This window comes from Eriocheir sinensis, chromosome 2 (genome assembly GCF_024679095.1).
Source record: "Eriocheir sinensis breed Jianghai 21 chromosome 2, ASM2467909v1, whole genome shotgun sequence".
Taxonomy (NCBI): domain Eukaryota; kingdom Metazoa; phylum Arthropoda; class Malacostraca; order Decapoda; family Varunidae; genus Eriocheir; species Eriocheir sinensis.
Window position 1 is genome coordinate 4040910 of NC_066510.1, and position 14780 is coordinate 4055689.

Below are 14780 nucleotides of genomic sequence, written 5' to 3' on the forward strand. Positions count from 1 at the left end.
TCAAGGCTGGAGACTGCAGAACGCTTAGCCTCAGACCTTACTATTATTTCCGATTGGGAGAAGAACAACCTGGTGTCATTCAACGCCTCAAAAACACAGTTTCTCCACCTATCCACTCGACACAATCTTCCAAACAACTATCCCTTATTCTTTGACAACACCCAGCTATCACCTTCCTCAACACTAAACATTCTCGGTCTATCCTTAACTCAAAATCTCAACTGGAAACTTCATATCTCATCTCTTACTAAATCAGCTTCCTCGAGGCTGGGCGTTTTGTACCGTCTCCGCCAGTTCTTCTCCCCTGCACAGTTGCTGTCCATATACAGGGGCCTTGTCCGCCCTCGTATGGAGTATGCATCTCATGTGTGGGGGGGCTCCACTCACACAGCTCTTCTGGACAGAGTGGAGGCTAAGGCTCTTCGTCTCATCAGCTCTCCTCCTCATACTGATAGTCTTCTACCTCTTAAATTCCGCCGCAATGTTGCCTCTCTTTCTATCTTCTATCGATATTTCCACGCTGACTGCTCTTCTGAACTTGCTAACTGCATGCCTCCCCCCCTCCCGCAGCCCCGCTGCACTCGACTTTCTACTCATGCTCATCCCTATACTGTCCAAACCCCTTATGCAAGAGTTAACCAGCATCTTCACTCTTTCATCCCTCACGCTGGTAAACTCTGGAACAATCTTCCTTCATCTGTATTTCCTCCTGCCTACGACTTAAACTCTTTCAAGAGGAGGGTATCAGGACACCTCTCCTCCCGAAACTGACCTATCTTTCGGCCACCTCTTTGGATTCTTTTTAGGAGCAGTGAGTAGCGGGCTTTTTTTTTTTTATTAATGTTTGCTTTTTGTATGCCCTTGAACTGTCTCCTTTGCTGTAAAAAAAAAAAAAAAAAAAAAAAAAACATGTTAATTTCAGCCAATCATTAGCTTCAATGCGCAGGTGCCACATCACCCAAAATTCACGCTCCGTGAGTGGACAGACGGAATGAAACAGATTATAACAGGGTACCACACAACGTTCTGGATACTTAAATTAAAAATGCTGTATCTTTTTTTAATTATTAACCGATTTTCAATCTGTTTATTATGTGGAAACTACATCAAAAGAGATATAAAACTTTTTAAGTACGATTTTTTGTGGAGTTAATTTTTATAGGAGTAAATCTTATTCAAAGTTTGAGGGCCGTTTTCTTGAAATTACTTTTTTGGCTGGTTTTGATGCTTCTGTGAGTAATAACTTTTTTTTTCATTTTAACCCGGCAGCGTCGGCGGACCCATTTTTGGGCTCCCGCGAGTCGGTCCGCTGAAACGGTGGACCCCGTATGGGGCTCGGCTCAAAACGCCTAATTCGAGCTAATTGTAGGCGGTGGCGGCATAGAGCAACCCACCATGCATGCCCTGGGTCATTGTGGTGGGTGATTGATCTTGAGGTGGGCTTATTTGTCATAGGTGGTGCTGTAAGGTCATGGCAGACTGAATTAGCTATCCATATAGTAATCACTTGTCAAATTCTCTAAAGTAGACAACAAGCGACTCTCGGCTAGATGCCATGTGTCACGAGACTTTATTTTGTCACAAACACCATCCAAAAAGATTGGAGGAGTTGAGTATAAATAAATATTTTTAACGGCTTTATGGTTATGAGAGGAGTACTCTGATATACGTTCCATGCTCTTTTCTTAGTCTCAAAATGCAGTGTAATGATGCCGTTTCTCGGCCACTTCTCGGCTTTTAAATCTGTTAAGTTTATTTTGCAGAGTATGATATGCAGAAGATTTAGGTCTGGCAAATTAATTTTATTTAAAAAAAAAATAGTTTACCTGAAATTAAATTATAAGTTTTTTTTAATATTATTGTTTATATCTTATAAAGTTATCAATCTTCTAAACTTTACCCAGACAGTTTGATAGATATGGAAGTCTTCTTTAAAATGAGCTTTTGAAATATACAGTACAAGTAAAATTAAAGTAGTAGTTAAAACTATCTTTTTTTTTATAAAAAATCGATAAAAATATTAGAATGGCTTGATTTTTTGTCCGAAGCCTTTTCATGTTAGTCTCAACTTTGTATTAAAGGGTCATGAATATTGAACCATTCCTTCTATGTGTTGACCTGATCCTATGCAGTTACCTTAAGGCTAGGTCATAACATGTTCTCTGGAGACTTTTACTCATAAGAAAAAATGCAATCAAATACAACTTCTCTTCAACATGTTACAGCTGACTGATGATTTCTTAAAAATAAAATTATGGCGAAGCTGCTCATTTCATCCTGTCACACGTTGAGATAATGGATTAGATTTGCTGCCACAGGGTGATCCTTGCTTTTGTCGGTTACTGAAATTGTTTAAAGATAAAAAATCTCACTAGTCTGAACACTAAACACTTACCCGACCTGTCGCAACAATACCAATAGGATGGAGGTTTTGTCCCACTGCGCTTACCTGAGGGGCTGGCCCCGCCCTACAGCCCACTCACCTCCAGCAAGTTGGCGCTGCTGAGGGAAGGCGAACTGAACGGCTCTGACACATAGATTGGATTCTCTCGGTCGGAGTGCTGACACGCCTCCCCACCGTAGCCGTACTCACACCTGTAAAGTGATGGGCTGACTTAACAAAATAACTTGAAGGCCCTTTGTAATATTTGTCATACAGGAAAAAAACGTGACGTTACGTTTATAAACAAGCTTGGGTGCCGTGTGCATAAATAAGCTGTCTCCCTAAAACCGACCCTCTCTACACTATGGAACTACAGACAAGTGCAGAAATGTATGACGTGCAGGAGAGGGTCATCTCACTAGTACGCAGACCAAAACACCAAAATCAAGCCCACTAACTACGGACAGTGACATAACAGAGGCAAGAGCACAGGTAAACTGCCCATCCAGTGCCACTCGCCACAAAAGTCAAATGGTTTCATCTAACTATGCTGCCCATGATACTTTTTTTGTTATCTGCACACCAACGATGATATTACACCTCTTCTGTGTGTTAAGTAAGCTAAATATGTATATGTATATTTAAGGACTTTCATTTAAACAGCTCCTCTCCTCTATAAGATTGTCCTCCCCCCTCTAAAGTCTGTTAGTGTTACAGTCATCGCTGTCTTTTATTGTCATCTTAATAACGACTCTTTCGAACTTGCCGACTGCATGCTGTAACGTCCTGCAACGCCGACCTTTTACCTAAGTTCTTCCTCATGTTGTCCAACTCCCCAATACAAGAAATAACCAATATCTTCACCCATTACTCGTTTTTACTCATGAACTTTGGAGCAGCATTCCTTCATATGTATATATTCTTTCCCATGGCTAAAACTATTTGGGCTTATATCATGATAATTATCTAACCAAAATTGGTAAAAGTTTATCACCATCTACTATTCTTTTTATAGGGGTGACTTGTTTTGGTCTTTTTTTATATTATTGCGTTTAGCCAGTCTCCTTTGCTGTAAAAAATCGGAACAAAGGATAAGTTTCAAATCTCAAAACTCTCAATATACTACCCCAAATATGAGTTTCTCTCACCTAAACACCAACAAAGTGTCAGTGTTCCTCTTCACTGGGCTAACTGAGATATTTAATCCCAAAATTCGAGAGGTTTCCAATACCCAAACACCAACAAAGAGCATGGTTGTGAGTGCGACAACGCAGTGAGTAATAAGACACCAAACCATATTGATTTACTTTTGTCATTTTCTGTATTATTTTCATAGCAGCAGCGTGAAGTGGGCTCTTCTGTTGTTTTGTTTTTCTGTCTTCGTACGTCTTATGCAAAAGAAAAATAAATAAAAACTTACTTGCAGTTGCCATCCAGCTGACACAGACCTCTTCCACTGCATCCCTGGACACACTTTCCGATGTACACGTTGTCGATCGCCCACGACTGTGATCCAGACAGGGTGTTATCTTCAAGTTGCCTGATTCTGAACCGTGTGCGCGCCGTGAGGGAAATGTATGGCAGCGGCAGTGTGACCAGACCCCACCTGCAGGATGGTGCGCTGTTTTAATCACTGTCTACACCAGAATTCTTTAACCATAGGTCGTACCACAGTTCTAGGTTTCAAAGGACGACACAATGGATCACCACTTTTTCGTAAATAGAGATTAGTAAATTCCAAGTGCTAGGAGTCACACGTCTCTTAGTACTTCCACGAGGCTTCTAAATGGGTCACTAAGGTAATTCAGTTAGACTAGTTCACAATAAGAAACTTGAAAAATAATGGAAACTACATAGCAAGGGTACCATAAAATTATGTAAGAGTCGCTTTATCTACTGTTTCCTGAATATTTCCATGGCGTTCCTCAGCTCCTCAGCTAAGTCAGGCTATGCTACACAAATCGAAGTCCATTTCTATTATCTTTGTAACGCAAAAATCTGGCAATGAATGTTATATTAGAACATCCATAGAATTTTTTCAGCTAGCTACATGTGTTTTTATAATTGAAAAGCATTTGAAAATATTTCACATATAGTCGTCCCCATTCCGAGGGTGTAAAAGGATAGAAAGCCCTCTGCAACGTCATGAATCTGAATAATCAGTTTCATCCTCCTCTCCTGGCGCAATGGTCATGTGACCCCAGGAATGAGTCGGTTTATATTCCAGAAGAGGGTAAAATTAATCTCACTCCAGGAGTCGACACTTTTTAAGTTTGGATATATCGTAATGAGGGAACTGGAATGCATGAAAAATGTATATGGGCCGGAAAAGGGGAAACAAACTTTCCATTTTTAGGGGCTTAACTGTCACGGTGACCAGCCAGATGTAAAGCCAAAACTCAACCCAGTCGACTAAAGAAGTACATTAATTCTAACTCACCTACTGTAAGATTTCTTGGTATTTTTTAGTCATGTTAGTCGTAATGTGTAGTGATGCTACGTACATTCATAATCCAAACAATGGCCCAATGCAAATACCTTTTATACTCCATCATCCTATTATTGATCTTGAGATGTATATCCATTATATTTAGGTAATGAATGGCAATATGAAATGAGCGCACGACTATCACCTATGCATTGATACCTAGTCAGTGGCAACGTTGCCAGGTGAATTTGCCCAAAATATCGTAATAAACCAGTCAAAATTATCGTACTTGCATCTGTATTATTGTACATCCTTTCATAAAAAGGCTGAATAATGTAATCAATAATCTTTTTGTGACAGATTTAGAATGGCACTGAAACAAGGTTAAATAGACTGATCAAAATTTGATTGAGACAGACTACAGTAATAGCTAACAGTCTTTAAATGGGGTAAGGTGCCACAATGGTGATCATAGTATAATAAACATATTGATAGTGAAATATACACTCACAGTGTAATTTCAGCGTTGTTATCCGAGCTGACATCTCGATAATATCTCGATATTACATTTACCACACACTGCTTTGTAAGGACCATTTTTTTAGGGTTTTATCCACAGAAACTCGGTTTCCCATGCTTTTCTGTATTTCTGTTCACGTCTAGGTTTCTTTGTTTTACTTCCACATTTTAATTCCCTGTTCCCTTTGCTTCCACCTTTTCGTTTTTCCTCCCTTGAATCAGTTGACTGACTAGACTGTATCAGATTCAGTATCAGCCATAATGGTTGTCTACTATATAATGAAGCCTGTAAAAAATAACAAAAATAATAAAGGTGTTAGTGGGGTCGCGAGGGTTGCTGCCCCCCCCCTCCCCCTCCCCCCGGGCAATAAGGATAAAAGTGAATCGAGGGTTTTTAAGGGACAGTTGTGTGGATTTCAAAATTTAATATGAAATCAATGAGACACATGTCTTCCTTCCTTTCTGTCATTTCCTCGTATTCTGCAAACTAGACATTATTAATTATACACGCTCAGTACAAAGTAGGCGATGGCCGAACTGGTAGCGTACTGGGCCCACATTCACCGCGTGATGGACGACGCGGGTTCGAATCCCCACGCTACCACTCGGATTTTTCAGTCACCGCCGAGTGGCTTAAAACTACCCACATGCTGTCCTGAAGACCACCCATCAACCCGGACTCTAGAGGAAGCCGTCCAAGCGAATCAAGAACGAGTTCCGGGGGGCAGCATGAGCCAATGCAAGATGGCGCCACTATAAACACTCGCCTGCGCCAGAACGGGCTGGGCCGACCATCAGGCCCCACCTGGAAGAAGCCTTGGGCCGACCATCAGGCCCCACCAGGAAGATGCCTACCGGCGCAACAGGCAACGACGTAAAAAAAATAAAAAATAAATAAATAAATAAACAAATCTGAAGTGTCACCACAGTTGATCTGATGAAGTGAATCCAACTCCTCTCTCACTTCAATATTGCCATCTTCCCATTGGTTAGTGTCCCTTCCAGTCATTGTTACTTTTCTTTCCTTGAAGTTCACTCTTGTTTCTATTCCTTCTCTCCACTGGCAAGCATCATGCTACTACAACTTTATAAACAACGTAGTACAAGGGAATGTTAGGAATTAAGGGTTGTCTAAGAAGTGAACTGAGATCTGAAAGCAAAGCTGATCAGCCGTGAGTAATTGGGTAGATGAGTTGTTCCACAAAATAGGGAATACTTCACTGCCCAGAAGTTGCATTAATAATTAACTCTTTAGTAATTTACCCTAAAGGCATGACTGCTAAATAAAGCGAGATTAATAAACGCCATTAAGTACAATAACTTAATGAAATTAGCAGTTGCTATTGGAATTCGCTTCGAACCATGCAAAGAATATTCTGGAATGTCCGGTTGAAACAAGGGCACGAAAAGCTTGCCCCCCGAATTCAGTCAGCTGTGGGATGCGGTCATGGTAACACCTCAGTTATTACTCAGTCTGCTGTTGAACGGAGCAAGCAACGTGGCCTTCAAAATATTAACTCTACATTACTACTGGCTGACTTATAACGCCGACACTTCAGTCGACCTTAACTGAAACCCCTCCAAACATAAGTATACCTTAAATATTGTACCTGTATGCCTAAGGGGAGGGTTATTTAAGGTATTTTTTGGGAGAAAGGTCGCAGGTCACAGGTGAATCAGTGTTTGTAAGATTCTGACCTTACCAGTGTGTTGCTAAAAATAAATTCGAAACATTATTTCAGTTAAGTGTTTAACAATCGGTAAATAACCGGCCTGGTAACAGCTGACGGCCGCGTTTGCTGCTTAACTCTGTGTTACAGCCTGACTCCTTTTCAAATAGGCAGCTCTCTCTCTGACTCTCTCCATCACTTCCTCCTTGTTTTTAAATTAATGCAATAGGGTTTTAGCCAGGGGGACGTGTCCATAGCATAGATATGCGGGTGGTACTAGTTGGCCACTCGTATGTGAAATATCTGGAGCGTCTACCTGGGTGAGAGAACAGTGACGCTATATAATGGTGGACGCGTAGAGCTCAACTTTGAGTTCAGGTCCTAGCCTGGTAAGGATTACCTTTACTTCTTGGACAACCCGGGTAAAATCGTTTCAATAGGCAATTTTAATCCTGAAGTGGTAGTTACCAGTCTGTGGGGTAACTCAATTGTCAACTCGGTAACAAACGATGAGATTAACAGCAGAACCAGTTCCTCCTACACAAGGTTGAACCAAGTAGTTGGCTCAAACTGCCTTAAGCTAGCAGTTCAAAATCAACCAAGGTTCTGCTCCGCCGGTAATAGGTTCGGGACACCAGAGCCTGTTGAGTTCACCCAGCGGAGGCAGTTGTTAAACAATTTTCTAAATTAAACCTTGAAGAAGCATAAACTCGTAGATAATATTGTTGGGGGCGGCCAACTACTTAACTCACCCCAAATATTTTGAGAATAGAGTACATCTGAAGAGGGAAGGCCTGCTGAAGTACCGAGTGGCAATCATGGGAGGGATAAGGTACGCTCTCAACCACCGTAAGTAATTCGGATTCGGTGCGGCGGCTTTTGGTCTCGTTCAACTGAATGTGCCGGAGTTGTTGCGTTGAGTCCTAAGGGCTGCACTGGCTGAGAGCGTGCACTGTTATATACTCCTGAACATAACTGGGTTTTATATAATTTTAGCTCCCCTGCAATGAATAACTTGAGAGATTTTTAGTAGGTTATTTAAAAATTAAAATGTATTGGTAAACATAGTTTAATAAATCATTTATCAAGATTGAATCTGGTAAGGAAGACCTGAATGCGGAGGTTGACCCCAAAAAGTTGATCAGTTCATTACACAGAAAAAGGGATGTTCACAAACGCATTCACAATTAACATCAACAAGTTAAATGAATTAAATGAAACTATTCAGTTGATACTTTCTTTCTCTACAAACCGATTAAAGGAAATTGAAGCCGAAATAGCCCAAGTCAAGAATTATGATGAAGAAATTAATAATCTAATAGACCAGTATGATTTGAGTATTCATGATGAAGATTACTTTAATAATGAACTAGATTCCTAAGTAGAATATTCTTTACAAACCAGCACGGACTTGGATCAGTATTACTCAAATCCACAAAGAGACCTTGCTAGTAATACTTCAACTGATAAATTCCTGGTATGGATGTAATGACAAAATTGAATTTAAGTGATGGAAAACCTCCTCCTCTTTAGTGTGGAACCTTTTAAGGAATAAAAAAGGATAAATTTGCTTTTAATACTTTTCTAATCCAACTTAATAATGTTACTGGTTCCAGAAAATAAACATTCCTGACTTTGCTAAACAATCCTACTTGTATGGGTATTTAAAAAATTATGCTCTTTCATTAGTCAAACACTTGACTATCTCTGATGCCAATTACCGTTTGGTCATCCATATGCTTTTGCAAGAGTTTCTTGATGTGAAATACATCATAGATGAAACTTTTAAAAACATATTAAAGGCAGCACCTACTGGGGAAATCGACTTTTTTTTTTTTTTTACAGCTATCGAGACAGTGCAAGGGCGTAATGAAAAAAAATAAATAAATAAAGTCCCGCTACTTACTGTTCCAGAACAGAGGTTAAAGGAGTGTTCGATATCAGAGGTCAATTTAGGGAGAAGAGGTGTCCTGATACCCTCCTCTTGAAAGAGTTCAAGTCATAGGCAGGAGGAAGTACAGATGAAAGAAGATTGTTCCAGAGTTTACCAGCGTGAGGGATGAAAGAGTGAAGATGCTGGTTAACTCTTGCATAAGGGGTTTGGACAGTATAGGGATGAGCATGAGTAGGAAGTCTTGTGCAGCGGGGCCGCGGGAGGGGGGAGGCATGCAGTTAGCAAGTTCAGAAGAGCAGTCAGCATGAAAATATCGATAGAAGATAGAAAGAGAGACAACATGGCGGCGGAATTTGAGAGGTAGAAGATTATCAGTATGAGGAGGAGAGCTGATGAGACGAAGAGCCTTTGATTCCACTCTGTCAAGGAGAGCTGTGTTAGTGGACCCCCCCCTACACATGAGATGCATGCTCCATACGAGGGCGGACAAGGCCCCTGTAAATGGACAGCAACTGTGCGGGGGAGAAGAACTGGCGGAGACGGTACAGAACGCCCAGCCTCGAGGAAGCTGATTTAGTAAGAGATGAGATATGAAGTTTCCAGTTGAGATTTTGAGTTAAGGATAGACCGAGGATGTTTAGTGTTGAGGAAGGTGATAGCTGGGTGTTGTCAAAGAATAGGGGATAGTTGTTTGGAAGATTGTGTCGAGTGGATAGGTGGAGAAACTGTGTTTTTGAGGCGTTGAAGGACACCAGGTTCCTCTTGCCCCAATCGGAAATATAGTAAGGTCTGAGGCTAAGCGTTCTGCGGCCTCCAGCCTTGAGTCGTTAAGTTGGCAACGACGCCCTCTATTTGGCAACGACGCCCTCTACGCCCGTGACGGGATACACTTGACGTTAAAGGGTGTTGAGGCTCTCTCAGACTCCCTTGAACGAGCACTTGGTACCCTGAGGGATTTTTTAGTATAGGCGAGGGGGGGAGGAGTAATGGGAGCAATGCGAGGAGTAATGGGAGGGGACATCTAGCTCATAATATAACCAGGCAGCTTAGAAGTAATTCTAGGGGAGTAACAGAGGACGGGCTAAGAATCTTCTATACTAACAGCAGGAGCCTCAGAAACAAGATAGACTTACTAAGGGGTGAAGCTTGTTCAGAAAATTTTGACATAATAGCGATCACTGAGACATGGATAGACACTGCTAATAGAATTTTTAGATCAGAATTTGAAATAACGGGTTATCAGATGTTTCACAAAGACAGAAGGGGCAGAAAGGGAGGTGGAGTTGCGCTATATGTTAAAGACTCACTTAAATGTTTAGTTAACAATTCAGTCAAAACTAACATGGATTCAAAATCAGTTTGGGTGGACGTTTACAAAGGGAAAGAAAAACTAACTCTAGGAGTTATATACAGGCCACCCAACCTTAACAGACAGGACACGAGTATATTACTACAGGAGATTGGCAGGGCGAGTATGAGCAGAAATGTCTGCGTAATGGGGGACTTTAATTATAGGAATATAGACTGGGAAGACCTAGTGGGTGACCTGGAAGCCGAGGACTTTCTTGAAGTTATACAAGATAATTTCCTTAAGCAGGTAGTTACTGAGCCTACCAGAGGAGATAACATATTAGACTTAGTCCTAACCAATAATGGGAACTTGCTACGTGAGTTGGAGGTGGGCGGAGAGTTAGGAAATAGTGACCACAGAACGGTTCGTTTTAGCTTAGACTGGGTAACCGAACCAAACCCAGTGTTAGTGCCAGATTTTAGAAGAGCAAATTACGAGGGGCTTCGAAGACATCTTGAAGGGGTAAACTGGGATAACTTAGGGATTCATGAGGGCCAGGACTGCGGATTGGAGAGCCAGGAGAACCAGGTAGAAATGTCTTACAATAATTTAGTTAGAGTAATAGTAGAGGGGCAAGGTCAGCATATACCACAGCGAACACTTAGAAAAGAAAACAATGATCCTAAGTGGATGACTCGTGGACTAAAACACGAGATTGGGTTAAAGAAGGGAATTTATCAGAAAATAAAGAATGGTGAAACACATCTCAGGGGCCGGTACGTTGAACTATCTAGATTAGTTAAAAAAACACCAGGATAGCAAAAAGGAACTATGAGATCAAAGTAGCAAATGAGGCGAAAAGTAATCCTAAGGGCTTCTTTCAGATGTATAGAACAAAAACAAGGGAGAAAATTGGACCGCTGAAAACAAACACAGGGGAGCTAGTAGAAAATTACGAAAATATGAGCACATTGTTGAACGACTACTTCCTTTCAGTATTCACACAGGAGGATCGAACGACTATACCGGAAAGAGTTCAGGTGTACGAGGGCGGGGATGGCGATAAATTGAGGGATATAATCATTACCAGGCAAGTAGTTCAGGATGAAATAGATAAGCTTAAGAAGAACAAGTCGCCAGGTCCTGACGGGATATTTCCGAGGGTATTAAAGGAATTAGGTGATATACTCAGTGACCCACTAACCGACATCTTTAAGATGTCGGTAAATACCGGTTATGTGCCGAGCCTATGGAAAGTAGCTAATGTGACGCCGATTTTTAAAAAGGGGGACAGGTCAGTTGCTTCAAACTATCGCCCAATTAGCTTAACATCGGCTATAGGGAAGATGCTGGAGTCCATAATAGCTAGGAACATTCGGGAGCATTTAGAGAAACATAGCTTAATTCACGACTCGCAGCATGGGTTCACAAAAGGTAGGTCATGCCTCACCAATCTCTTGTCCTTCTACAATAAAGTATTTGAGGCGGTTGACAGAGATGAAAATTATGATGTAATCTATCTTGATTTTAGTAAAGCGTTTGACAAAGTTCCTCACCAACGACTGTTGCCTAAATTACAGGCTCACGGAGTAGAGGGTAAAGTTTTGAACTGGGTCAAGGCGTGGCTTAGCAATAGGAAGCAAAGAGTGCAAATCAATGGTAAAAGATCTGACTGGGGATGTGCATAGACTTCACAACTAGTTGACGGGAAATCTCTTCAGTCTTGGCGCGCTGGCTTCGCGTAAGGGGCCGATTGTTATGGCGACTTTCACTGCGACAACTCAAACACACTCTGCGTTCTTACTCCGAATTTAAGTGGAAACAGGACGAAATCTTCAAGTTTTAGTGCATACAAGCAGGCAGGAGTGTCTCTAGAGTGATTTGGTCGAGGATTCAAGGTAACTTATATAAAATAGCACCATGCGTGCACTTTGAAAACGTTGTGTAAAAAATGGCAAATTTGCGTAACTTTAGGTTGAAATCTTTACGTAAAATGAATGATAACTGTAGGATAGTGAAGTCCACAGTTTTACGTATTAGGAAACAAGAAATGTACGTTTAGTTAGTGCCTACATGGCAACTCAGCTCAGTTCCCGCGTCGCCTAACTCGCCTTAGGCACGCAGTCAGCTGTCCTGCCTCTGTTTACTCTCCAAGTAAAGGACCTACAGTTATTCATCGTCTCTGTACCCTTCCCCACAACTGCAAGGATCCAGAGGACGATACAAGAAGACACAGAAGGCAGTGGATCGAGTGGAAGTGACGGAGGAGACACAAGATATGAGGACGCCGCGACCCCGTGGAGTAAACTGTGGAGGAGCCGTACTACACCATCAGTGCAGTGACTCAGTGTTGTGTGCAGTGCAGTGGTGTGTTCAGTGCAGTGTGGTAGTGAGGGGGCTGTTCACTACGTCCTACGGGGTCGAGTATGTGTGCATGGGGAAGGCCAACTCTGACCCGACTGAGCACTCTTTCGGCAAGCGCCGCACCATGTGCGGCGCCAACTACTGGACGAGCGTGCAGAACTTCATGGTGAGCAACAGGTTGGCCCAGCGCCTGCATTTGCTGAAGCTCGTCGGGTTCTTCCCCGGGGACGTGCAGGCCGACCTGGACCGGGCCAAGGCAGAGGAGAAGGAGGACGACGAGGTGATCTTGGCCCAGCTTGCCAGGGAGCTGGCCGACGACCAGCCGGACCCGCCGACGGACGAGTTGCTCCTCGCCGCGGTCGGCAACTACGCCGGCTACCTGGCCAGGACAACTCCTCTGTGGCCGAGTGCTGCAAGCAGGAGCTTGCCCAGCAGGAGGAGATGAAGATTACCGTGGAGCTCGAGAGGGGCGACCCGCCCTCTGTGATGTTCGACGCCCTGGTCGAGCTGGTCGACAGGGGAGAGCTGGAGACGGGCCGGGCGGTCCTGACGCGGCCATCTCTCCCAATGGCCCACATGGCGTCCTTCGGGATGTCGCTGTGGGACTCCCTGATGTGCAGGGAGGACAAGAAGGAGCGCAGGTTGAGGTTCCTCTCCCTTGCCATGCGCCACAGGGACGGGTTCAGGCACCTCCTGGAGTTCCTGGCGGCCTCAGACCCGACCTTGCAGGGGTACAGGTGCCAGGAGGGGCATAACCTGGCCAACACCATCTTGCCGCACATCAGCAGGTCCCTCTTCAACTGTTTCGGTGCTAATTTCTCCAAGGACGTGACCTCAGAAGCGAGGAAGAACAAGGCCTTGAAGCAGCCGACCGGCAGGAAGAGGAGCAGTATCGAGGAGGGCAGGAAGGAGACGGCGAGGAACAGGGACGTGTACAAGTCCAGGAAACTGACCGGGGCCAACAAGTCATAGGCCAAAAGGCTAAAGTGATTGTTCAGGGACGAGGGCCAGATAGCCGGCAAGACGTGCTGCGGCAATAGTGACATCGGAATTCAACCAAAATAAGTTGTGATTGTATATAGAAACTGAATATTTTGCTTTTGTTGAGTAAAATTAAGATGTTTCTGCATGCTTTCCTCAAGTATTAAGTTTCTAATGTGAAAATTAAGTGATTTATTAGATGTTAAAAACTTACGTAAAAAATTGCACTAAATAAAAAAAAATAAGTAGCTATTTCGGGCAAAAACTTATAAGATATGCTAAATATTGCTATTGATTCTGAAAATATAAGTGATTATCTCTGCATTTGGTGATGTTTGTGCATCTAGCGTAAAATCTGAGGATTTTATAGCCTTTTTAAGTTTTGTTATACTTATATAAAAAACAATTAATCGGGATTTTATTAGGGAACGACTTTGAATTTTTTGATACCGCTGCTCATGGAGACTCATATATGCCTAAGGGAGGTGCCTGTTTTAGTTTCAGGTCGCTAGCTGCTTTGGTTTTGAAAATATTTAAATTTTAAATTTTTGAAAATCGGCCCCCTGCGAATCGGCCCCGCGCCCCGTTTCCCGTCAAGAGATTGTGAAGTCTATGGGATGTGTTACGAGTGGAGTCCCACAAGGTTCGGTATTAGGTTCACTTTTGTTTATTATTTATATCAATGACTTAGATACAGGAATTAGTAGTGATGTTAGTAAATTTGCAGATGATACGAAGAACGGTAGAGTAATTGAGTCGGATCAGGACGCTAGTATTCTCCAAGGTGAACTCAACAGATTGTATGGCTGGGCGGATAAATGGCAGATGGAGTTCAATGTAGGGAAGTGCAGTATTCTGAGTGTAGGTAGGAACAACCCCTCACATAACTATTGCTTAAATGACAGTCATAAGACTCAAACAGTTAAACTTGCATTCTCTAGAAAGGCGAAGGGTGCGTGGAGACATGATCGAGGTTTATAAATGGATGAAGGGCTTTAATAAGGGAGACATTCATAAGGTTTTGTTGGTAAGAGAACCGGGTAGGACACGAAGTAATGGGTTTAAACTGGATAAATTCAGATTCAACAGGGACATAGGCAAAAATTGGTTCACTAACAGGGTGGTGGATGAGTGGAATAGGCTTAGCAGTCATGTGGTGAGTGCCAATACAATTGTCACATTCAAAAATAGACTAGATAAATTCATGGACAGCGATATTAGGTGGGGTTAGATACACGGGAGCTTAGGGT

The 14780-nt window shown here is 42.6% G+C and overlaps 1 protein-coding gene across 2 annotated transcripts in view; it reads right to left on the reverse strand.

The window, feature by feature from the left end:
* LOC126998692 (reelin-like) overlaps positions 1 to 14780 on the reverse strand; it is a 438128-nt gene that overhangs the window by 326922 nt on the left and 96426 nt on the right. For both annotated transcript variants that reach the window (XM_050860695.1, XM_050860691.1), the window contains exons 16-17: positions 3804 to 3989; positions 2484 to 2595 (exon numbers count right to left, since the gene is read on the reverse strand). In XM_050860695.1, the coding sequence (XP_050716652.1) occupies positions 2484 to 2595; positions 3804 to 3989 (298 nt within the window). The remainder of the gene's footprint in view (positions 1 to 2483; positions 2596 to 3803; positions 3990 to 14780) is intronic.